This window comes from Alosa alosa, chromosome 14, assembly GCF_017589495.1.
Source record: "Alosa alosa isolate M-15738 ecotype Scorff River chromosome 14, AALO_Geno_1.1, whole genome shotgun sequence".
Taxonomy (NCBI): domain Eukaryota; kingdom Metazoa; phylum Chordata; class Actinopteri; order Clupeiformes; family Clupeidae; genus Alosa; species Alosa alosa.
The window spans coordinates 27,543,391-27,569,435 of NC_063202.1; the positions used below are offsets into that span (position 1 = coordinate 27,543,391).

At 44.7% G+C, this 26,045-nt stretch overlaps 1 protein-coding gene across 1 annotated transcript in view; it reads right to left on the reverse strand.

Annotated features, from left to right (window-relative positions):
- Window positions 1-23,491, reverse strand: part of si:ch211-186j3.6 (neural-cadherin) — a 164,265-nt gene extending 140,774 nt beyond the window's left edge. The window contains exon 1 of the mRNA XM_048263372.1: window positions 22,301-23,491. Coding sequence (XP_048119329.1) covers window positions 22,301-23,309 — 1,009 coding nt within the window. The 5' untranslated portion in view covers window positions 23,310-23,491. The remainder of the gene's footprint in view (window positions 1-22,300) is intronic.
- Between the last annotated feature and the right edge of the window lie 2,554 nt (window positions 23,492-26,045).

A 26,045-nucleotide genomic window follows, 5' to 3' on the forward strand; every position in this document is an offset into this window, starting at 1 on the left:
TTGTTAAAGAATAGTATTGACACAGGCAAGGGAGTTAAAGGAGCGAGCAAGAGAGCAAGGGAGAAAGGAGAGAGAGGCTGAAAATGAGAGAAAGAAAGAGAGAGAGAGCGTGTGAAAAGTCCCTATACTCAGGACTGGGCATGCTTTTCCTCCCTCACACATTGTTAGCTTCTCTCCTCACACCCAATTAGTGGGCCTCAGCTGCCCAGGAAAACGTTGGTTAGTCATGTGTCAGAGGATGTGCATCGCACATCGTCCCATGTCACCCACGGAGTGCTGAAAAACTCACTTCTGGTGCACTCCCACTGTCTCCCTCCATCTCTTTTGAGCCTCTGCAGATTGCTTATTGTTTTGAGGATTTCCTAGGCGATGATTGTGCGGTTTGATAGAGTGCTAACCGGATGTCCTAGTTTTCCTGAGCAGAGAGGGAGAGGGGCAAAAAGAGAACTGAGCAGAGAAGATATGTGTGTGCATGTGTGTGTGCGTGTGTATGTGTGTGTGTGTGTGTGTGTGTGTGTGTGTGTGTGTTTATGTTCTTATCACACATACTGTTATGATTCAGTGTCATTGTGAAAAAAATGTCCTCCATCTTGTTTTTTAAAAGATAAAAACAGGATGTTTCGGTAGAAAACACCTTCTTTCTTTAATTCATCCAAATGTTTAAAAAAAGGACAACACACAATAACTTGCACATCAATCTGTCACACCGTACACATAAACATCCTGGACCTTTTATAAGGCACCAGAGTGGGTGTGGCCCAATTAACCCATTACCCCACCTGCAGACTATTAACAGTTAATAGTCTGACAGGCCATGTGCAAAAGCGCATTCAACTAAAACAGTGTCCTAAAATAGGGAAGATTGCATTCAGAATCTTCACAGTCATTTTCATGTTTTCTGTATTTCTATACTCCTATACGTGCTTTGGCATCACTGTTTCTATTTGAATGGTCATGCCAATGAAGAGAGAGAGAGAGAGAGAGAGAGAGAGATTAAAAGGAAGGAAGGAAGAAAAGGAGAGCTGGCGTGGATCTTCACTTGGGATTGCGTGCCGTGGTGCCACGCTGACCTGCAGCAGTATGGACGGGAGGCACACCGGCAGCGCTGCACAGCCAATTATGCCCCTTCCGCCTGGGCAAAGCCCAGCGCCACGACCCTTCATCCTCCCTTCCTGTCCCGGCTCTCAGGGCTCAGCAGTAATGGACATTAATAATGCAGTCTTTCTGCCTGATTAGCGCATGCTTTCTCTCTCGCTCTCTCTCTCTCCCTCTGTCTTTTTTTAATCGCTCTTTCCCTCTCTCTTGCTCTCTTCATGTCTTGCTTTGTCTCTTGCTTTTCCCCAGCTCACATTCAGCCCTTTCTTCCAGCTCGCTCTATTCTTGAAGTTCTCTCCGAGTCTGTTGCAAGTCTGTTGACTTGGGAACTGCAAACACATGCTAAAGGATTTGTCTGGCCACAGGCGATGGCTTGTGTGCGAGTGTTTGCCTGTGAGCTGTTTATATGTGGTAGCCACAAATCCATCACTCTGCTTTCTGTGTGCGGTTGTGTATTTGTGTGGATGTGTGTGTGTGTGTACAGATGTCTGTGTGAGAGGAAAGCACACTGCTACTGTATTATTTAAACAAAATGAATGAATGAATAAATGAATGATGTATGTAAAAGTCATTGTTTACCAGACCTGCAACAAGGCAGAGTTACACTCTCTCTCTCCCTCTCTCCCCAACCACCTCTCTCTCTCTTTTCTTTTCCTCTCTCTCTCCCTCTCCCACTACTCAGCTCATCTGATCATCATCCACACCTCGCCCTCTCACCGGGGGAGAGAGTTAGCGTGGCTGAGCCGAGTAACAAAGGCCCAGGAGTCTGGAGTTGCTCTGGCTGATAACATCCCATCCAGAGTCATCACCTCCAACTAACACCATCACTCTCAACTCTAGGTCCACACACACACACACACACACACAAGGCTACCATAACAGACAAGCCCTCACATCAGGACTGCCGGGACATATCACAGGGCACTTTCTCTGGCTCAACTTCTTTTTGCACAGCAGGCCAAAGCACAGACACAGTCTGAAAGGCTGATTGTGCCTTCAGAAGCCGAGGGGGCTGCATGTGTCAGTGTGTGGAATTTCAGGTGTTCCCGGGTAAACGTGGATGAGGGTGTGTGACACCATGGCTGATGTGGCTGCCCTGGAGTCTTACCCAAATCAAAAGGTGAAGGGCCCCCTGTAAATACACAGTACAGTACAGTACAAGAGACCTGATTTTGAGTACATGGAATTTCTTGAGGTTGTGGATTAGTCACATCTATTGACCCTGTTTGATTCAGGGAACTCAACTCATGCAATGCAAACTCATAGCCCACAGTACAGGTTACCATAAACCGCAGTCAAATTCTCAAATGTAGTTAAAAGTGTTTTTTGTTTTTTTTTTACCTTCATAACCTTGGTGGATTTTCTGTTAGTATTAGATTCTGCCTTATAGTAGAAAAAAAGGGTTCAGCTTTGTGCAGAGTGTGTGATGCAAAAGATGCTAAATGTTCATACCATTACATCTCTATAGGCTGTGAAATGACTTGTGAGCTAGCAAATGGTCTTTGCCATGAGCCAGTAGACTTAGAATAACCATATAGCCCTCCACAGTCTCACTGTTAAATGTGCTTTACTTCACAATAACTCTTGCCTAGTGACTGACCTTCATTAGTGTGGCAAAGTTGGGAAAGTTAAATTTGACATCCCACTTTAACCGTCTACGTCTGAGGCAGTAGAGAAAGATGGTATATCTATGCGTTTAAGCAGCATCCATCACCTAACAATGAGCCCTCGCTTGGCAATATCTGACAACATGTTTGACGGAAGTCCCCCTACACTACCAACCTGTCGCCCCAAGCCAGCTGAGCAGCCAAGACAGGTGTCAGGTGTGGAGAGCTGGCATAGTGGAGGGAGAAAAGGCCTCCAGAAAGATCTCCCCATGAAAGAATGGGCGAGAATCAATTCAGAAAGATCATTAGGGGAGACATAGAGGTGAAAATGGTGCAGGACGTACCAAATGAGCAAAAGCAGGATAGCTGGGTGATAACGATAAGAGAGGGAGAGAGAGATGGGGAGGGAGAGAGAGGAGAGAGAGGGGGAAGAAGGGATAGAAAGGGGGAGAGAGAGATTGTGTGTGTGTGTGTGTGTGTGTGTGTGTGTGTGTGTGTGCATTTATGGGAGACATCGCTTCTCCTTAATTTGACATCACACAGAATCCCCTGCTGATTAACATCCAATTTTAACAAAGATGGCTAAATAGCCATATGAGAAAATGAAGTCGGCTAACTCCCTTTAATAGTATTTTTAACAGCATTAATGCAAAATAATTGAAGAGGAAACAACCGCAGCATGTAAAATGGAACAGATGGGAGGCTGAGGGAGCGGGGGCGTCTGGTTCAGCCACCTCAGTAGCAGTCTCTCGCCCGAGGCACATCCTGAGCTAAATTATCGGCAGCAGCCAATCGATGACCTCCATTCATGAAAGTCATTGCTGAAGCCCGATATTCTATAGTGCTGCCAAGGAAGCTTTGATTCACCTGAGAGACACGGCATAGAGATGAGCCGTTCTAATGAAGTGCTGCAATAAGGCAAGCTGAACAAGATATGAGTGGTGCTCCATGATTCACAGTCAGAGGAAACAATTCTTCATTAATGCTAACCTCTGGGTCAGCAAGCAGCAGGTCACCAGATTGACACCAGCAACATTATGCTAATATGCCATTACAAGCATCAGGAGGTGTGACTCATGTAATACCCATGCTCACTATACAGCAGTGGTTCTTAAGTGGTCTGGCTTTGGGACCCACAATTTCCCATGTTCATAAAGTCGCGACCCATATATATATTTTTAGCGTTCAAGCCAATGGATATGGTGAGCTACATGGTAAGACAAGCGAAGTGCCTGTAGGCCTACTGGTTTGGAACATGCAGATGTTTGGCATTAGCCTACATTTGTGAAGTCTTCAACTCTTGATGTCACCTTTCAAAGTACTCGACAGGTATGACTTTGACAGGGGTGTCTTGTTTCCATGTGGCATTTTAGTTTTGATGGTTTCATGCTCTCATGTGCCAGCCATCTACTGCACACCACACAATGGAGTTTCTGTCCTATTTGGTCCTCAGTTTAAGTGAATCCATATCCGAGCCTACTGTAGGGTACTTCAAATATTCAGAGTAGCAGCCTACTTGCGTTTACCACTAAAATGATGTCTAACATGACTTGTCACATAAACATTGTCTATGTCCATGCCATGGCAATGACTGATATGTAGGCTATGAATAAAGTTTATGAAAATAAAGGTCCAACATTAAATCTGATAAGGCAGCATTTTAAATTGCCGATTTTTTTATTTATTTTTAACCACAAGCTGTGCGACCCACCCAGAACGGGTCCCGATCCAGCAGTTAAGAAACACTGCTATACAGCATCGGAAGAGTTTGAGTGGGCGTGCTTGCAAAGTTTTGTTGATCGTAAACACACATTTCAGCCAATACAGGAGTGTTTTTCACACCACCACCACCTACTTCTCACTATAAAAACCACCAAAAATATACAACACAACTCTTTTGAATAACTTCCAAAATGTAGTGCAATCATGCCTGAAGAAAGGGTGAAAAAACAACTCAAATCCTTTCTGAAATTGGAGCTGGTGGTATGAAAACACATTAATCACAAGTGCCCGTCCAGAGGAACGAAGTGCTGATGGCAGAAATCAGGCAGCTTATTCTTCTGTTCCATCTGACGGTTGATTAAAACAGCATGGTGTCATTGGGCTCCGTGGTGTTAGTGAGAGTGGCGAGAGCAGCACCTTTTCCCATCCTGCGGGAGCAGCAACACATATGCTGAGAACTCCGCTCCTGCTGTCATCACTTTATGATTAGCACCTGGGCCCCTGCATGAGACATTCAGCAGCGCTAAGCAGCGCTCAGAAATACGAAGCTGTGTTTTTCAACATTCAGCAGTGCTCGGACGACATACAACTCAGACATGAAACTTTGGATTGCATTTCACATCGTTTTTTAACCAGTGGAGATTGAATGGAGCTCTCTGAATTCCCCTATACCATCGGAGCGCTCTGTCCAACACACATAGGCTGTCTTTCTTTGACACACAGTTGAACATGGAGAAGAGAGGAATGCCAATATCTCGTCGGCTTTGTGAGAAGCAGGACAGACTCTGCTTGTCTCCTCGGGCGCAGCGCTTTCAGCCTTTACTGGCCACAAAGAGGATCTCTGAGCGCGGGGAAGAAATGCATAGAGACACGTGAATAAAAGCGTGTGAATCGAGTGGACACAGGACATACTTTTTCATTTGGTTTCTCACAAAACAAAACACACAAAAAAAAAAAAGAAAAAAGAAGAACTGCAAAGCGAGCTTAAAAAATCTGTATTCATGAGTCTCCATGAAAGGCTTCCTCCATCTGTGGGGTTGGGAGGGATGTTCAAAAGAGAGAACCACAACGCGCTGAGAGGAGATCAAAAGCGGCCTACAAGGTGTGTCAGGTTCACATGATGAATGGGGGTGGCTGTATAAGAAAGGTGACAATCGCCGTGTCCCCACTGAAATAGTGGCTCAACCTCCTAGATCTTTCTATCCATCTGTATCTCTATCACTCTTTCTCTCTCTCTCTTTCTCTTTCTCTCTCTCTCTTCTCTCACTGAAAAGCTGAGTGACAGCGGGGGCGTAGTTCACGCATGTAAAAGAGCTCCATGCCAACCACCACCCGTCCGCCACCCCGCACGGCTCTTTTCTCCGTGCACCAGGAGGGCTATCCAAATGTTTCTTTAACCCTCAGCAGCGGGGGTTGGGGGGGGGCGTCCAGCGGAGGTGTGGGGGCAGAGGGATCATGCTGCGATCTGTCTGCCCACCACTGAAGCATCGGGGAGCAGGGGGTTAGCCCACGCCTTCCTTCATCAAGCCACCAGATCCAGTCCAAACACTAATTAGCAGCGATGGCTAATGGGCTTGCTGGGATGACACAAAGGCTCGTGTGACGGCTATACACATCTTAATCACCACACATTCTCCAAGGGCAGCGGGCCGAATTAATTGAGGCAAAAGCAGAGGAAGAGGAGTAGAGGGTGACAAAAAGCGAGGAGGAGGAAGAGGAGTGTGAAAGTGTGAGAGGAATGCAAAACGAGACAAGCACAGGGGATGGCTGTACAGCAAACACAAATGCATGCTACATCTGCTCAACACTGACATTTTCTCTGTATATGACTCTCTTTCTCTCTATCTGTTTCTCGCTCACAAGCATACACACAGTAAACACAGTAAACACACACACACACACACACACACACACACACACACAAACTGCACAACCTGCATGAACAAAAGACACAAACAACATAATCACAGCCATCAAACCTGTGTGAACAGAGAGGGGGTGTAGGGGGACAAAGAATTGGCGAAGAGCACAAAACCCATCAGTCCCGTGCTAATAAGAGAGAGAGGGAGGGAGCGAAGGCTCGGGACGTGCCCCGTGAAATGCCTCTTAATTGCTCCTCTTTTTCTCCTGCTCTCCATGACAGTCATGGAGCCGCTAATGATTCAGCACAAAGACGAGGTGTCACAGAGGAGCGCCACGACTGTCAGGCCAGCACTCGGCCCCGCCGCTCCTGGCAGCTAGATTTCAGTTCCAGAACGCTCAAATATGATCAGGCTATGTAAGTAACTATGGTAACATAGGCTCTGAACTTAACTGGGTATGTAAACCCAGAGTTAGCAGTAAACCTGGGATTTCAGTTCCAGAAAGCTAAAAAATTATCAGGCTATGTAAGTAACTATGGTAACATAGGCTCTGAACTTAACTGGGTATGTAAACCCAGAGTTAGCGGTAAACCTGGGATTTCAGTTCCAGAAAGCTAAAAAATGATCAGGCTATGTACTGTAAGTAACTATGGTAACATAGGCTCTGAACTTAACCTGGTAGGGGGTCGGTTTTGTTCAGGTTATGTTCAATTATGTTCGGTTATTTCAGTGCATGTTCATACAGGCCGCTATTTTTACACTTGTCACACAATGGCGTGTCATTTTGACGAAGGTCCGATTGACAAAGAAGCACAAAACCATGTAGGCTAATATTCATCCGTGCAATTCACCGTGAGAGGGCGATAAGACCACGACATCACATGCCTATCCATTCTTTTCCAAACGAGTTTTTCAAGAGCGTTAGAGTTTTTCAGCTGAATCCTAAATATAGGCTACTTCAAAGGCATTCTCCATCCCTACATTACGCATGGTGGATTAGAATAGAATGCAATAAATCTTTAATGTAGGCTAACTAGCCTACACCATAGTGGACATTTGTCTTTGGCTCACCAGACAGATATAGATATAATTAAAACAAGTACAGTACAAAAAAGGGAAAACATATAGAAAATTAATAAATAAGCTTAATTATAGACTAGGCTAGGCTACATAACAGCTCAGCCGGGTATGCGTGTTGTCACTAAGTTTGGTTAAGAATGCTGATGGCATTTGGGATAAAATTGTTTTTTAATAGGCTACACACGTCGCTCCGACTGGGAGTTTTTGTAGTGTTGGAGATGCAGAGCATATCGGCAAGCTGTCAGTCGGTGCGTAAAGTTTGCCTTGCGCTAAAGCAGTTCCTGCGCAACTTCATTCGTTTTCCTGGACACAAACCCACGAGGATCATTAAAGTGTAGTTTCACCAACTGGCAGGTCAGCATCACTTATTACAGTTTTTTTCAATCGCTAACAAGCGCTTACCCATACTTCAGATACTTTTTCTAAACTCTTAACACAGACTCACACCTAGAAAACACAATTGGCCAAATGGATAATTTTTTTCTCAAAAACACATTTTGTTAAATATATTACTAACACATATTTCTCTGCACACACTAACTTTACCAAAACACTGGAAATCTGACTCAAAATGAAATTATTCTGTCAAAGAATGACACTTGTTTTCACTTCACAAGGTACACGCATTCAATCAAAGTACACCAGGTTTCAAAATACTGGCTATTGTTGACATTACAAAAACTGCATAGACTTTTATGTTTCAGTTTTACAGGTATTTGCATGCATTTTTTACACTAAATGTCTTGATTGGGAACTGTATGTCCACATGTTATGTTCACATTCAAAAGCATTCCAGTAAAAAGCAAATCAGTTTATTTTTTCCTTTACTGTTTACTACAGGAGGTACAGTAGAAGTACTGTTTACAGTATGATAGAACAGAAAAAGTTTTACAGGATTGCTTTCAGTAAAATATCCATGAAACACACAAGAGCATTCCGAACAAAAAAACAACAGCAAAAAAGCCCAGATAAAAAGGGGGGGGGGGACTAAAAAAAGCACAAAATTACTGCATCTAATCTCTGCGATCTTCAGGATCTTCAGGGTTAGGCCACATGTTTTCATCAACATCGCATTGATTACATGGTCAATGATAGTGGATGTGCAATTTCATCACTTGCAACCTTTGGAATGCCACCACCACGCATTCTTACACCTCTACCTTGCCCTCTCTTTGGGCCTGCTCTTTTCCCTGGCCCTGCTCCTCTCACTGCTCCTGCATCTCTCACTGCTCCTCTCACTGCTCCTGCTCTTCTCCCTGGGCCCCTTGCTCTTACTCTTCCTCATCCAGGCATTACAGTGTTTGTCTTTTTCTGTTTCTGTTTCTAAAAACATCACTCCTCAAAGTCCTCCTTTTACTGTGTACGTGTCAATGTAATAGAAAAAAATAACCCATGCCACTGAGTTTAAGCCAGACTGGAATCAGCTATAGTTGGCCCAATTTACCCAACATAAATCAATTGTGTGTCAATTATTTAATTGTTTATTATCAGCTGAGATAAATTGCTTTGAACTGATATCATTGCAGAAGCAGAGGTTTTTATACTGTATCTAAAGTTTGGAATATTGTTTTTGCTATTGTGGGATGTTGTGTTAACATTCGTAAATACTGCAAAAACAATCCATAATTTTGTTGGGAGGTATAGCTTGTCTGTTAAGAAAATGTAAGCATTGTTTTTAAAACGACATGAAATGTGTGAATGGTATGGCCACAAAAGACCGATGCTGTGCTAACTGTATTTAGAGTTTTGAAAATGTGACAACTGGTTGGACAAACGCTTGTTAGCGACTGAAAAAAACTGTATGTTTTCCAAATGTGCACCGACAATAGGCTGTCTTAGCTGGTGAGCTGTTATTACAGTTCTCTCCTCCTCGTAAGCCTCAAGGAGAACTTGCTACTCCGCCTCTGAAAAATACGGTGCTCTTCATTTCGCCGGTTTCACTCATGGTTTCGACTCTCAATAGATGATGCCTTTATAAGTTCGCCGTGAACGCGCACAACTCTAGGTTATCTAACACAGTGTTGATTGAACTAACTGGTAACCGGAGTTTTGGAACAGACAGCTCGGGTTTAGTCGCCACAGGTTCACACAACCCAGAGGTTAAGTTTTATCTCAGTGTTTGTTAAACCTCCTTTCTGGAATACCCCTCAGATAAAAGGGGGGGGGGGGGGGGCACAAAAAAAAGCACAAAATTACTGTATCTAATCTCTGCGATCTTCAGAGTTAGGCCGCATGTTTTCACCTGAGATAAAACCATTTGGTAGCAGAAGCAGAGGTTTTGATAGTGTATCTAAGGTTTGGAATATTGTGTTTGCTATTGTGGGATGTTGCGTGTTAACATTCGTAAATACTACAAAAACAATCCATAGTTTTGTTGGGAGGTATAGCTTGTCTGTTAAGAAAATGTAAGCATTGTGGAAATGTGTTCACTGACTGCATATTGTGTGAAAAAGACATGAAATGTGTGAATGGTATGGCCACAAAAGACCGATGCTGTACTAATTGTGTTTAGAGTTTTGAAAATGTGACAACTGGTTAGACAAACGCTTGTTAGCTGAAAAAAACTGTAATGCCACACAGAGGGACTCAGGCACACTTTCTCTTTAAATCACTCACTTGCTTCAACCCCCCACTCCTCTCCCTAATTAGCCAAAAACATCACAGATTAGACTTATCTCTGCTTAATAAACACACAGATTGAAGGGTCTTGCTCCCTAATATGAATGAAATGCGCTGGTGACTTTGTACATGAAAGGAAAAGTTGCGTGCCAGCTTAGCGCGGTATATTATTTAAGGCAAATTACAGACCCACTGTGTTAACGGCTCCACAGAAATGAATGAAATTATGAAATTCCTCCTATTTCTATTTGAGACATAATTAGCATAGGTGGCTGGCCAGAGACCAGAGTCCAATATCAGCAGTCTGCCCCCTCCAACACTGAACCTGATGACATATTACACAACGATAGATGTCCACACACACAGTCCTAATTAAATCAGCATAGAATGCATTACACTTTTAATTAATTAATACATTGAAGTATTCACCGTGTATATTGCTAGTTTCTGCTTTTTCCCCTTGCCTTATCACCCTTTCCGTGGTTCATTAAAAATTCTGGAGTCGCACTGAATTCAAGGGAGAATAAAAGTAATTTACTTGTGAAATAAAAAAGGCTAGCAGCTGCATAAAAATGAGCCACAGTGAGCCTCTGCATTCAGCATCCCAAACAATAGCACCGCGCACACTCTATGACTAATACTCTACTGCACTGATCACCTTTTTCAAATAACACCAACCTCCTCCGAGAACGCTCCGGCTGATTATCCAGTAGAGCGTGTGTGTCTGTGTGTTTGTGTCTGTGTGTGTGTGTCTCCTTGTTGGGAGGAATATGCACACATAGATACAATACATATGAATTTTGCAATAAAAATGTGATCTTGACAGAATAAGCTGTAATGAGGGACTGATGTACCAGAGGAGAGAACCTGAGATAGATGTAGCAGCAAGAACAGAGAAGGAGAGAAAGAAAAGAGATGAGAAGAGATGAGAAGAGAGGAGAAGAGAGGAGAAGAGATGAGAGGAGATGAGAAGAGAGGAGAAGAGATGAGAGGAGATGAGAAGAGAGGAGAAGAAGAGAGGAGAAGAGAGGAGAGGAGAAGACGAGATACGGGCAGAGACAGAGGAAAAGGAAAATGAAAAAAAATTGCAATTCTCTGTGAAAATAAAGCCTATCTCCAACTTGTGGATAATCAGACAGGACAAAGCAGATGAATTAATCACCCCAGCACTTCAAACAGCTCGGCTTCAGATTAGTCAGATTTCCGCTAAGGAAGACAATTTGCTTACAAGTTTAATAAATCAAAAAGGCAGAAAAAAGAAAGAGAGAGAAGCATCGCAGAAGAGTTTTGCATTGGTGTTTTTCTTTCGGCACATATCAAATGAATTGTGCAGATGCAGGGAGATAGCCCCAGTTACAAATCTGGCAACACAAGAGAAGTGGAGGAAAGCTTTGCATCCTTCCCCTCTGCCTCTGACACTCTTGCAAGGAGATATGTTAATTCCACTGGTTAGCAAAGACCGAAAAAGAGTCAGATGATTGTGGAAAAATAGGATTAGGAGAAGCAGGCCTAGAGCTATGAGCTCCAAACAGATGTGGCATCTCGCTTTCTCTATCTCTCGTTCTCTTTCTGTCTTTCTTTCTATCTCTCGCTCTCGGTCTCTCTCTCCCTCACACACACATACACACACATTCACTCAATCACTCTCTCATTGAACTTTGAGCAAGATCGCATAAAATGGTGCCGTATGCACCAGAAAGGAACACCCAACAAACCCCTGCGAGGCACGAGGCACCAAATATATACATGAAAGCAGCAACGCCAACTTGAGCGGGGATCAAGGGGGAGTGCACATCAAAAACACCCTGACACCGACACCGACAAAACACATGCATCACAAACAATTCGGCTCTGTGGAATATGCAAAAACACACACACACACACACACTGAGAAACAAGACTGCATATCTGGGGGCAAGGCAGGTGAGGAGCAGATAATTTGTTTCCACGTATGACATGTACATGACACCTTGCACTGCTGCGAGCCTTAGAGGCGGCAAAACCTTCTCCCCTTATACATGCAGAGTTTCCTCGGCTGCCTCACCTGCAGGTGAAAATGTGTGTCTGAGACAAATGATACAAAACATCTCAAAACATCTCCCCCTGCTGCAGGCCAATACACTTGGATGCTAAAATACCTCTCTGGGTATAAATCTGCATAGGTAGTTTACTGTGCCATTAGGTACAAGGGAGTGATTGCGACTGCGTCGAACGATTCAAAACAAGCCCAGCAGCAGACAAAATGCTAGCTGCCTTGTGCTTTTAAGTATTTGATGACGGTTAATTAGCATCTTAAGGGTCATTTGAATGAGCTGTGTGATTTTTTTCCTGCAGCTCAGGTGAGTCAGAATTGATTGCGCTTCTGCTCTGGGGCCGGAAGTCCTGGCAGGGAGAGTGCGCTGAAATGTCACTGTGAGCTCTGCCACCCAGGCTAATTTAGTGGCGTTTTCATTGAGCCCATCTTAAGGTTGTTGGGGAGTTGCTAGGTGTCCTGTAACGTCTCCAGCCGCCAGGGGCAAGAGGATGCCAGTTAAGAGATGCACAGCCACAGTTGTAGGCAGTCAGCACAGCCTGATATTAGAGTCTTTCTGTGGGCTGTGAGCGTGTCAGTGTGAATAAATGCACATGATACTATGGAGGTGATATTTTTGTCTGAATGGCCATCCCTGTATGCATTAATGTTCAAGTGTGTTCTTGTATGGTGAGTGTGTGTGTGTGTGTGTGTGTGTATGTGTACAAGAGAGAAATAGTGTACGTGAGAGGGAGATAAAGTGAATGATTGGTGTGCTAAGGCCTGATTGAAGAGAGCGGTTGATTGATGTTTACCTCAGTGGAAGCCTTCTCCCCAATCAGCGCTCCCACTCTTGGGCTCAATCTGCTGCGGGCTACCCCCGGCCGCTCACTCAGCCATCTCATCTCGGCAAAGTGCTGCCGCATAAGGTGGCCGACGCTCCATCATAGGACATCTAGAAGGCAACTGCCAATTTCCATGTGACAAAACCAAAGCTCCCACAAGCACTACTTTTCAATAAAAAAAATCTTTTTTCTTTTTTTGGTGAAAAAAAACACCAGCCGCCTCAAACACATTAAAATCGATCGCCTTGACAAACAAAGCCGGGAAAAGCACAACCTCGAGGCCGCTTCGTAAGAGCAGCCACAGGTCTGCATGGTTGCACAAATGTGGGCGAGAAAGGGAGAAAGAGAGCGTGGAGAAGAGCTCACATCCAATAACAGGGCCCATCCCATGGGCTTGTCCCCTCCCACCGCAGCCACCCCTCACAGGCACGGTGACGAATGGAGGTGGCACGCTTCCTCACCTGCCCTGAGAAACTATTCTTGCTTCGCTATTACAGGAGAGGATGCATGCCTCTGTCTATCTGCATTGAGGAGGGGAGAGAGGGAGAGAGAGGGAGAGACAAATAACAGGAGACAGACGGAATAAAACTTGGAACAAAATAAATAAATGATGACCACAGGACCTAGACTCATAAGGTAAGGACTGCGGTGCATAGGGACTGAACGAAGGAAAGAAAACAGAAAGAACTAATGAGTAAACAAACCAGAAGAGAAAAAGAGAAGAGAGAAAGAGACATCTGAGGAACTTGGCCTCCACCTGTGCCTACAGAGTCTTAGGGCCCCCTCCCCAAGCTTAGTGGCTGATGATATACCACACTCATTTCATAAACACAAACAATCCTCCAGTCCCATTAAAATCTGCCATGCCAGAGACACAGACAGCTCGCTTCCCCATACGCTTCAGTCACACAGGCAACATTTCATCTAAGCACATACTGCACAGCTTCAAGGAGCAGCTTCTCCCAGACAGCAAGCACCAGTGGCACGTATCAGGCACAGAGTCAAAGGCAGCTTAATGAGGAGAACTTACAACTGCAGCTTCATTTCCATATCTGGGTTTGTGTATGCTCAGCCATGGCTGTTTTCCCACAAAACCTTGATTGTATGTTTTTTTTTACAGTTAAGACATCATTCTTAGCTATGTCATTTACATGGAGACTTCAGATGTCACAACAATTTGTAACATTTTCCTACGTACTGTACAATTCACTCCAAGCTTCATGAGTTCACTCCAACTCCACCTCTCTCTCTTTCTTTTTCTCTCTCTCTCTTTCTTTCTCTCTCTCTCTCTGAAAGAATGTTTTCTGCTGCAGCTGCCTAAGATGCTTTCTTACAGACTTCCATATGAAGTGTGAGTCATTGCAGAGTCTGTATAAGGCGTGTGCCTGTGGGAGATGATGGGGCCTTGTGGTGAGTTACTGGACAGGTGAGATGACTCTCACAGAGGAGATCAAAGTCTGCTGCCCTCAAGAAGTTCATCACAATGTTTACTATACATCTCTGAGCAAATGCACACTCAAAAGCGGCCATGAGGAGTTTGAATGTGTGAAGCATCCATATAAGAATACATACACAAGATGACTTACATGTATAATTGTATGGACATACACTTACATCAGATTCATTCCATGACACTAAGTATGCTTACTGTACAGTCCTTGACAAATGCACACTCAAAAGCTGTCATGAGGAGTTTGAAGGTGTGAAGCATCCATATTAGAATACATACACAAGATGACTTACAGTATAATTGTATGGACATACACTTCCATCAGATTCATTCCATGACACTAAGTATGCTTATAGTTGTTGACATTTTTGGCCACATTAAAGAATGGTGACAGTGACCAGCGTTTGCGCTCCATCCACAGATGGCATGCATGCTTAGTCTAGCTCAGTGTGCGCACGCGTGGCAAGAGGACAGCAAAGACAAGCACAGATTAAAAAGGGGGAAAAAATCTGGGTGAAAGACATGGCTGTCCAGACACATCCCACTGACAAGACTGGATGCTGTTAGTCCCGCTGACCAACCGGACAGCACATCTCCTCTGCCAAAGTGGCATCCAAAGTGGCAACAGAATGACCGTCTTTATAGCACTCCAAACCCCAAAATACAACACAATAGAGCTCAAACATAGCTATGCTGTAGTTGTCTGTGTCTGTGGCCTGCGTCTCCATTATGGTACATGTCAGAAGAATACACACACGGCAAAAGAGATGGACAAAAGTAGGATATAAAAAGAAGACAAGCAGGGGGAGAGGGATTTGAAATGAGAGGGAAGAGAGGGAGAGAGGGATGGACATCAAATTGATTAGCCTACACAAGCAAAGCGAGGACACAGGTGTGCTATGCACTTTAATAGCAGGATGGCTTATTTGCACAGCATGATGGCGCGTGGATTGGGTGGTATTGCAAGGGGACTTGAGACAAAGCACTCAGAGCAAGCGAACAACACCAAACCCACACATGTGCATGAGCGCCCACTCAGCCCAGCGCACTTGTCATGATGCGGGCTGCAAAAACAACACCGCACTCAGGGACACACATAAACAGACACGCATACACAAACACAAACACACACACACACACACACACACACACACACACACACACACACTTAAACACATATATATATAAATATATACACACACACACACAGATATATATTGTAGTGTTTCCTCCAAATCTGGAATCCGTTTTGAAAGCTCTCTCCAGGGCTGTGCCTCTGGGGACTTGCTGTTGCAGTAGATAGATGTTCATGCATGCTGTGTGTGTGTGTGTGTGTGTCTTCCATCAGATCGTCTCACATTGTGCTACCGTCTGTGATGAATCTCATGGGGGAGCCATTTAGGCCTCACTGTCCATTCAGAGGGCCGTCCGGCTAATGCATGCACACAGTGGATGCTCCATTACTCAGACCCCACTGGACAAATGAGCTCGCAGCCTGGGGAGGGAGGGGAGAGCCATTTAGACAAATGAGCCAAGGCCATGGCTGTTTTTGCAGATGTGTGTGTGTGTGTGCAACTGTACATGTGTAAGTGCATCAGACAGCGAGTGGTTTGGCAAATGTCTGTGTGTTCCTATTGCATCAGGTTGTGTGTGTGTGTGTGTGTGTGTGTGTGTGTGTGTGTGTGTGTGTGTGTGTGTGTGTGTGTGTGTGTGTGTGTGTGTGTGTGTGTGTGCCTGGCCTTATTACGTTTCGCTGGAAATGGGGCTGAAGTTGCATCTGTGGTTGCATTTGTCAGCATTATTAACAATAGGTGTCGGCCAACGACTGTCTTTCTTGGAGCACCAAGGCAGCGGTGGCATCTTGGAAAGGTCACAGGCAGCTCCGCCATTCCTCCTATTTGTCCGTTTGATTAAGTCTGGCAATTAGAGGCCTTGGCCTGCCTCAGTCTGTGGCCTTATTCAGAGCAGGCCAGATTGGATGCAAACTAATCAGAGACCACAGGAAGACAATGACAGCTAGAGAAAGAGAGAGAAAGAGAGAAATAGAGAGAGAGAGAGAGATAGAGAGAGAGAGATGGAGAGAGAGAGAGAGAGAGAGAGAGAGAGAGAGAGAGAGAGAGGGAGAGAGGGAAACAGAGGGAGGAGAGAGACAGAGAGAATAAAAGAGAAGGTGGGGGGCAGAGCGAACCAAAGCATAGCAAGCCGATAAATGCCGTGTCAAACTTTGAAAGCCAAAAGATTTACAAGACAATGGATCGATAATGGAAAGGATCCTGAAGACACTGGAGAGAAAGGAAGGGGTGCGGCATGAAGAAATGTTAGCATGAAGTGCAAGAGAAATGCAACCTGGACCACGCAGGAGGAGCTGAGCACAGAACAAAACATAAATCACAGCTCATCCTAAGAAAATGTTCTAAAAGCAATATGCTTTGTCATGCCAAAAGAGTTATTGAATTGTTCTGTGCTAAGACAGAAGGGTGAGAAAATGAGAGGGGGGGCTACATTTGGATAGACTGCCAGCAATTTCACACGTTTCAGCTTCCACCAAACAACACCACCTTTTGATAATGAATCCACCTGAGGATTAGTGTCAGCTCAGCCCCTCTATATACAGCCACCCCACCTCTATCTCTCTTTCTCTCTCTCTCTTACTCTCTTTCTCTCTCTCTCTCTCTCACACACACACACACACACACAAAACACTCTCACAGAGAGAGAGAGACAGAAAGACATAAAAATATAAAATTACTGTTTTTAGATATGATGTATCCAGAGGAGGAGTGCCAACTCGACAACACAGGGCCATGCTCTAAAAATACAAACCAGGCAAGACTGAGCAAACACACTTGGTTCAAAATGACTACACAACACACAACCAGTAGAACTCATCCACATACACACACACACACACACACACACACACACACTGAAGGAGGGCAGAAAGCAGTGACACATTCCTAATTTGAGCGAGGCCGCTGGATGCTGGGATCTGTACAGCATGATCTCCCAATTACCAGCGCTGAGTGCTGTTCCCTGAGGAGAAAGGGGGTGGTGTCTCCCTCCACACTCATCTGCTCTGCCAGTCCTTCTTCTCTCTCCCTCTCCCTCTCCCTCACTCTCTCTTTCTTCCGACTTTCACCCAAATGCAGGGCTCAGTCGGGAGTGTGTGGGTCGTGTCAGATAACAGCCTGACTAAAGGCTGAATGATATCCAAGGTAACACCATGGATGCTGTCACCAGGGGCAACCTGATGGCTGTCCATGATGCTGAGAGGAATCTGTACATTTGGCCCAAAGTGCCTCAGTGTGTAATTTATTGGCTCTTCGTGGACAGAGGACACACACACATGGTCAAGGTTGTCTGAGGTTTTTGTTGACAGCATCCAGTGCTCCAAGAAAAAAAGTATATGTCTACTTCCTGTCCTTTGAACAAAGTTTGCCAACTTAGTTCTGTTGGCTCATGCTTTAAAAGTCCACAATCCCCAAACACACTGACCTTATTCTTCACAGCATATCTCCCTCCAACTTCCTCAAGTCATGGATGAGCAGAACACATGCACCATCTCTCCATCTCCATCTCCCTCTCTCCATCTCCCTCTCTCCCTCTCCATCTCCCTCTATCCCTCCTTCTTTTCTCTCCAACACACATTTCTGACTGGCTTGCAAAAAAAATGTGCACAAGCACACATGCCATGTATGCTGATAGCTCTCTGTTTTTCTCTGGCAATTTCTCATTGCAGACTATAAACTCATACCAAATGCTTGGCCAACCTCTATACTTCTCTCCCGTCCCTCCCTGCATTTCCTCCTCACAGCCAACCGCCTAATACCCTAATATATTCCATTAATTAAGTGTGCCTTGTTTTACACATGGCTGCCATTCTGATCCTTGCAAGCTGACTCAATCTACTGTAAGCAGCTTGCACACGACTGGATTTTTACTAAACACTGGCGCTAAAAATACAAACTCGGGGTGCACACGCTTGGCTAGCGATCTATTTTCATAAGGCTTGTATTTATCTGCAAGGTGATTTTGCTGGCTTATACCTACACAGCATTTGAAGGGGACGGATTTGGTTAGACCTTGTGCGCCTTTGAAGAACATTGTTTATTTGTGCTTGTTTATGTTTTCAGAAGTGTTTGTACTCTCTTTGTGACTTTCTCTTTCAATCTTTATCTGCCTCCGTCTGTCTCTGTGTGCTTGTGTTTGTGTGTGAGTGTGTTTGTTTGTTTGTGTGAGAGTGTGTGTGTGTGTGTGTGTGTGTGTCAGTTCAACACAAAACTAAAAACTCATTTGGAAGGTTTGAACATTTTTTCGAGTGTAAAATAGTTTTCCATCTTGTCAATTAACATTAACATGGATCGGAAATGAAAATTATAACCATGACATTCATTTTTCATTGTCATTTCAACATTCAAAGAAAAAAATGTATTCAGTAAGGCCAATTATCATCAAGGTAAAGCAATATCAGACTGCAGACTGTTTGAAATCAAGGCAATCAAGATACCTATATGGCATGCATAACAAGCTGTGGCAGTCCATGGCCTTGATTGTTAAATAAGCATTTCAGCAAACCAGACAGGCAAGGTGTGTGTGTACTGTATATGTGTGTGTTTAAGTGAGAGAAAAGAAAGAGTTCTGTTCCACAGTGAGTTACTGTTTTTTGTGCTTATTTTTCTCTGTGTGTGTGTGTGTGTGTGTGTGTGTGTGTGTGCCGGCAGAATGAGAAGATGAAGTGAGGGTGTAAGGCATCTGAACATATGGTTTGTGGATGAGTGCACTAAACATGTTTCTGCACAGATGTTAAATCGGTTTGGCTGTGCCCAAGTACGTGAGTGTACAGTATGCGTCAACTTTCACATTATATGTGTAAAAAGGCCACGTAATTGAGTGTGGTGTTTATGTAGAGCATGTGTTCATGGAAATTAATGTGTGTGCATGTGTGCATGTGTGTGTGTGTGTGTGTGTGCATCCCTGACCCCCATGTACAAAGTACATCAGAGCGCACACAAGCTCCTCTGCTTCCCTGACAGAAGATGGCTCCCATATGCTCCTATAATTCTTTGGCTCTTTCCAATCAGATTAACAGATTTCCAACACAGAAGTCTGGTCATAAGACCCTGAAAAACACCAGCTTCTGCCCAAATTAAAGGCTGCAAGCTCAGAGCCCCAGGGAGAGACACTACGCTCAAAGTGCTAAATGAAATCGCCCCTTTTAGAAAGAAAAAAAAGACAACGCCATTAACAGCGTGTTTAGTCCTTATCAGAAGCTGTGAAACACTGGTTTTCCGAGAGTGGCTCTGAGAGCCGTGTTTTGCACGTTTGATTGAGGGATTTGTCAGATCGGCACGGCTTTGACAGCACAAACGTGTCTGTCACACAGATCTGTGTGCCAGTCACGGCACTGTTTGCTGCGAGGTGGGGAGGAATGCACACAATCACTCAAGCTAACATGACAGAGGCGTTGATAACAAAAAGACATGCTGGACAGGTGGGGAAGAGAAGGCACTAGATAAGAAAACAGAGGTGTTTAATGGAAGGGAAACACAGTGTAGGGGGCGGACTGAGAAATCTGACCTCTACCTTATCTAACAATGACTCGATTTCATTTAAAAACTTCGGTTGCCGGTAATTACATATGGGTGCACCACCATGCATGTGTTAGTCACTCATCCAAACAGGCTGCATTGATGTCCACCACACACTAACTAATTGATCCCACTGCACCAGCACACCACAAAAGGCAGTCACTTTGAATGGAGAGACTGGAGAATGGAGAGAGGAGAGGCCTTTAAATATGGAGGCCTTGACATCGAACGGAGGGACAGAAACAAGGACGAGAGAAGGGGACCCCGTTTCCACATTACAGTGCCCCGCACTGCAATTAAGGACAAGAGGCAGCCTTCACAGCCAAGAGATCAGAGGATGGATAAGCAATACTAGAGGGATGGAGGGGAGGAGACGCTGGAGAGAGAGAGAGAGGGCTCAAATGGATGCAGAGAGAGGGGCTGTGTGTTTTGGAGGTATGACATGGCTCTGTTGGAAGACAAGCAGAGGCCAGTAAACAAACTTTCAAAGGGCGCCCTGAAGATCCATTTAAGAATCACAGCAGTTGCAGTGCATTGCCACGCAAGACAGTGGGCAACACTTAACAATGGCCCATCATTTTCAATTGAATATTCAGGAGAGTACAGGGTCGCGGGCACAAGCATCCCCACAGCGCAGGGCCACTTTATGGAGCTAAGAGAATGCCTCTTTGTTGTGGAGGATTTTACCCCCTAGCCAGATAATGGACTGGAATGCACAGACAGATCTCTTCACACTCACTAATGCACATCCAAAAGTGATTCTAACACATTGCAGGTATCTAGGACCAGCACCTCTTACTCACACTCTCTCTCTCTATCTCTTTCTCTCTCCCTCACACCCTTCTCATGCAGACCGCTGCTTTCCTCAGTGGAAAAACACCTTGCTTTCAACAAAAGGTTAGACATACTGTGTGTACAGTGTGTGTGAGAGAGATAGAGATTGAGTGTGTGTGTGTGTGTGTGTGTGAGTGTGTGTGAGTGAGTGAGTGAGTGTGTGTGTGAGTGAGTGAGAGTGAGTGAGTGAGAGTGAGAGAGAGAGAGAGAGAGAGAGAGAGAGAGAGAAGAGAGAGAGCGCAGTGCTTCGCACGTTCTGAGCTAGCTCATGCTGGAGATTGGAGGGCCGCGGGACAGCCATGCAGACGGACTGTAATTAAAACACCAACAGGCCGTGCTAATTAAATCACAAGCTCTGGCCACTTGCGCAGCGCGTCACCGCTGTGTAACGCCAGAAATCAAATATGAGCGAATTACGATCACTCTGATCCCAATAAACGCAGGACTTAGACGAATCTGTCTCCTTCTAAGAAACGTACAAAGTTCCCCGGCACACAGCGCCGCTCCCAAATCCCCGAAATGAGAAAGTGAATGAGACGGGATTACATGGATAATACGAGCAGATGAAGCAAGGTCGAGAGAGATCTCCACTCAAAAAGGATTAGACCAGTCCAGATTCCCACGGCGTGCCTTCTCGTCCTAAACTTAGACTTTCGCTCGAATTCTGAGCGCATTTTTACTGGCTCTGTGACAGAGTGACTCACTAAACTTTGGGAGGCCTAGTAGAAGCTAAAAGCATACACTCGTTTGTAGACTAGTCCGTGAATACAGGATTTACACCATAGAGCACAAAGACTGGATAAAAAAAGCATTTATGTGTATATGCACAATTCAATCATTTGAGAAGTGAGATGCGAGATGTCAGTGGCGTATAAGGGCAAAGTATGCCATTATATGAACACATAACATGAAACATATTATCGTTGCATGTTCGTTCAGATGGGAGATATGGCAGATCACGCGCAAATTGGAGGCCAGTTAAGAAAGACCGTATGTACCAATCAACACAAGAGGCAAATCACCACGTCAGCATCACTGTTGTACTCTCGTGTTCCAATGACAAACAAGCAAACCATCATGCATGGTAGGCCTAACATTATGCGACCAAACGTGCAGTGTTGAATGTCCTCATATTATGCACGCAAATACACAGCATTCAGCAAATTGCATTATACCCCATATGGGGTACAGTGGCATAAGCAATTTATAGCAACGACACATTTCGCTGATAGGCTACACGTCATTATATTTAGTGTAGTTCTGCAGGTGACATTAACCTGGCATGAGACCATTGCAAAACAAACATAATCATAAGAATGATGCTAATGTTCACATGCACATGATAATTTGATAACATAACAGTCTATTTGAAGATAATGAGCGTTTAGACGCTGAATTTACTTATTATATTGAATTATAACATCACAATGTAATAACTAATCATGTTAATAATAATAACAATAATACCAATTTCAATTATCTCATAATCAAAGAAAGAAACAATGAAAGAAACACTGCTAAACGCTTGAGTAACATTCCCAGCGCGCAAAAAGTTACTCTTAGGCAAATGACAGCCTTTACACTTACCCCTTTTATCTTGGACTCTGACAGTTATTTCCACCAGTGGCTCCGTCTCCCGGTCAAGACGCCTGGAAATCACAATATCCCCGCTGTCACGGCTGACCGACACTGGTGTATTCTCCGCACCGGGGTAAACCAACTCAAAGCTTGCCGATGGAAACCGACTTAAACGATTCAAGTTCATCACAACTGAACCAACGCTGGCATCCTCTGACACACTGATAACGACAGGTTTGTCAGGTTCCTGCAAGGACCTGGACCTACGGGAGAAGCCGCTGCCCTGAGGCAGTTGGGACGGCGGCTGTGCCGCGGGCAGTTGTCGGGGGCTGATTTCCATCTCCATATTCTGACTTGTCCGAGAGGGCCATCCGTGATCCCGGGCAAATACATTAAATCTAATAGGTGATGACAAACCTAATATCGAGTCTACAAGCAGCACCTCGCCGGTTTTGGGCACAACATAAAAACTGCCATTTTTCGGGAGGGAGAAATAAATAAGTTCTGCGTTTTTACCACTGTCTGTGTCCACGGCCTTCACTTTATACACCACCGAACGCAGGGCCGTGGCGTCGTCTAAAGTTATCTTGACATCTGCATGGCGAAAGGTGGGTTCGTGGTCATTAGTGTCAAGCACGTCCACTTTGACAGATGCAACTTCTGCAACCACGCGGTCGGCCGATGCGCAGTTTTGACAACATAAACCCAGACTCAAAAGGTAAAAGGCGCGCTCTTCCCTGTCCAGTATGTTGGAGGTTTTCAGTAAGATGTGACCGCGCTTGTGGTGAGCAAATACATGGAAGTCTTCGCTGCCGTCTCCTATGAGTTTCAGGTGCATTCCGGACTTGGAGCACCATTTCTGTGCGTCAACGCGCTTTACCGGTATACTCAGTCCGTTCACTTTAGATCCCTGTGGCGAGTTCTCAAATACATGTCCGTGAAAGAAAGGTATCCGTTCATCGGTCTTATTCCCAAAGACAAAAGTCACGCAGTAGGATAGTAAAATAGTCCAAATCATGGTTACTGCTGGTTCTGCCGCAGGTGGATGGATTTTACACGGCTGCGTTCGGCTTGTGAAACATGATAGAGCAAAACTATCATTCCATCTGCTCCAAAAAAATATTTGCTTCTTGCTGTATGCGTTGTCTCCAGTTCAAGCATTCCATCTGCAGAAGCAGCGCAACTTTGAATCCGTTTCCGACGCGCTCCTGCAGCCGTCTGACTGCCAGCCTCTTGTGGCTCGCGAACGCTCGCTGATGCTGGCAGACTTTTCGAAGAGCTGGACAGCTCCGAGCTGAAAGGGGAGGGGCCTCCGCTACGGGGAATCCTCTGGGGAACCCCACCCGACTTGACGGCTGTCAGTTCATTTTACTTAAAAGTGACTTAAGACTTCTGGCTAGGGACAAGTCCATTGTTATAATCCCCTGCAGTCAATATATTGCATTTCATTTAGTTTCTTTTTTAAAATTTGCATCAGAAGGACCAAGACCTACTGTTAGTTGTACTGGCATGTAATGAAACACTGTGGTTGCTTTAAAGTGGGCTATGGTAAAGTCTTAAACCCTAGATGGTTTATTAATGCCCTTTTTATCTCTCACTCTTTAGGACTCCCACACTGGAGGCTCTGGTAATTATTACATCTTGAAAGCAAAAAAAATAGCAACCCGACAAATCCAGGGACTAAAATGTGGACATATTAATTGGGACATTGTGCAGGGTATTCCTATCACCTTGCATTTAAAAAAAAAAATGGAACAATGGTTACTGTGTGCAGACCTCGAGATGGAGCACCGTAGGGTTAACGTGGTCACAATATGTGCTTTGTAATGGCTATTGATTTCTCGTCCTTCCTCCTGAGTGCAGTGGCAGAGGCGATCGTTCTCCGGTGGTCTGCAAGCAAATTTCAATTAGAGGTTTATCTGACTAGCACTGTTCTGAAACAATATTAGTCGGCCATGTCCCTGACACAAGACACTAATGAAAAACCATGCTGGAGAGGCCTGACTTCAAGAAAGGAGTTGGGAAATTGGCAAGGAATAGCTAAATATGCGCATGGGATAATATATAGCGAGAGGCATCAAAATAGATAGACGAATACAACTGGAAACCAAAGGGAGAGTTGGAGAAAGGCCATTTGGAGTCCTGTGCAAAAACAATCTAACAATCCATCAGGGTATAAGCTAGGTGGGTCTAACTATGGTGTGTCAGCGTTTTAGTCAGAACTTCGACACAATTGCCCTGGGGTGTATGAGTGTGAGAGAGTTGGAGGGAAACAGAGAGTGCAAGCAAGTGTGTGTTTGAGAGAGTGAATTTTTATATCTGTGAACTGTAAATTGATAGTGCTGTTTGAAACTGCAAACAGACACTGTTCCCCTCACTATTTGCCTCCACACACACACACACACACACACACACACACACACACACACACACACACACACACACACACACACCACCAGCACTACCATCCAAGTGGTTTAATTTAAGATAACATCGTCAACGTCTTTTGAAGAGAAAGAGGAAATAACTTCTCATTAAGTTGCCCAGGGAATAGTCTAACTGTTAGCCCTGTAATTGAAACTAAGCAGGATGGAAGCGTTATTTGCTTCCCTCAGACAGAAATAGAAAGAAGAGAGTAGAATGTGAGAGGTGGCAGGGAAGAGAGCGTACTGATGGAGGGAGGCAGGGGAGGGGTGGGGATGAAAATAGAGGTAAGGATTTCAATCTGTGTGAAGAGAGAGAGAGGGCTCTATGCAGAGGGAGAGGAGGGCAATAAATGAGAGAGACTCCACACTCAGCTAAAGTCTCCCTGGAGAGAAGGGAGATGTGCAGTCGTGTTCACTCCCACTGCTGTGAGGGAGCTTCATGGTACACAGCACCTGTTCCCCGATACAACCCTGTTTCCAAAAAAAGGTAAGACGCTGTGCATTGCAGTTTCGCACTGTTTTCCTGAAATATTAAAGGTCTTCCCTGGAAAAGATGTTGTCTGGATGACGGCATGTTACTCAAGCCCTGTATAATTCAGCATCAATTATGCTTTACCAGATGTGCCAGCTTCCCATGCCATAGGCACTAATGCACCCCCCATACCAGCATAGATGCTGGTTTAAACTGTGCACTAATAACTAGTCGGATGGGCCCTCTCCTCTTATGCCCGGAGAATGCATGTCCATGCTTTCCAAAAAGAATTAAGAATTTTGATTGGTTTAACCACAGGACAGTTTTCCACTTTGCCTCAGTCTGTCTTAAACAAGCTCAGGCCCAGATAAGACAGCTGCATTTCTGGATCATGTCTAAATAGTTATTTATTTGCATGATACAGTATTAAAGGAGAATTCACATAGGATTTTTCACATAGATCTCTGTGCTACACTGGGGGCAAGTTCATGATCCTCCATATTCATGCCCCCAGAGCATAGCACTGTAGCTGCCTGCCAGCTGTAGGCTGCAGCAACTCAAGCTAGGTAGAACTGATACATTTTTTTGTACCAACAGTACTTGGTGACCTCGAGAAACAGAGCTCTATGTGAAACATCACCGGAATTCTCCTTTAACCAGCATTTGTGGATGGAGCATGAAAATGTGTTCATAGACAATGGTTATCGGATGTTTTACTGAGCATACAGTATATGATGTTTTTCTAAACAAAGTTCGTGAAGATCCTTTAGAGATGATTGACAGCAATTAACTCACCTGCCTTCTGCCGCCAGGATATTTAAGCCGGCCTCCTTATCCATGCATCACACGCCACGGC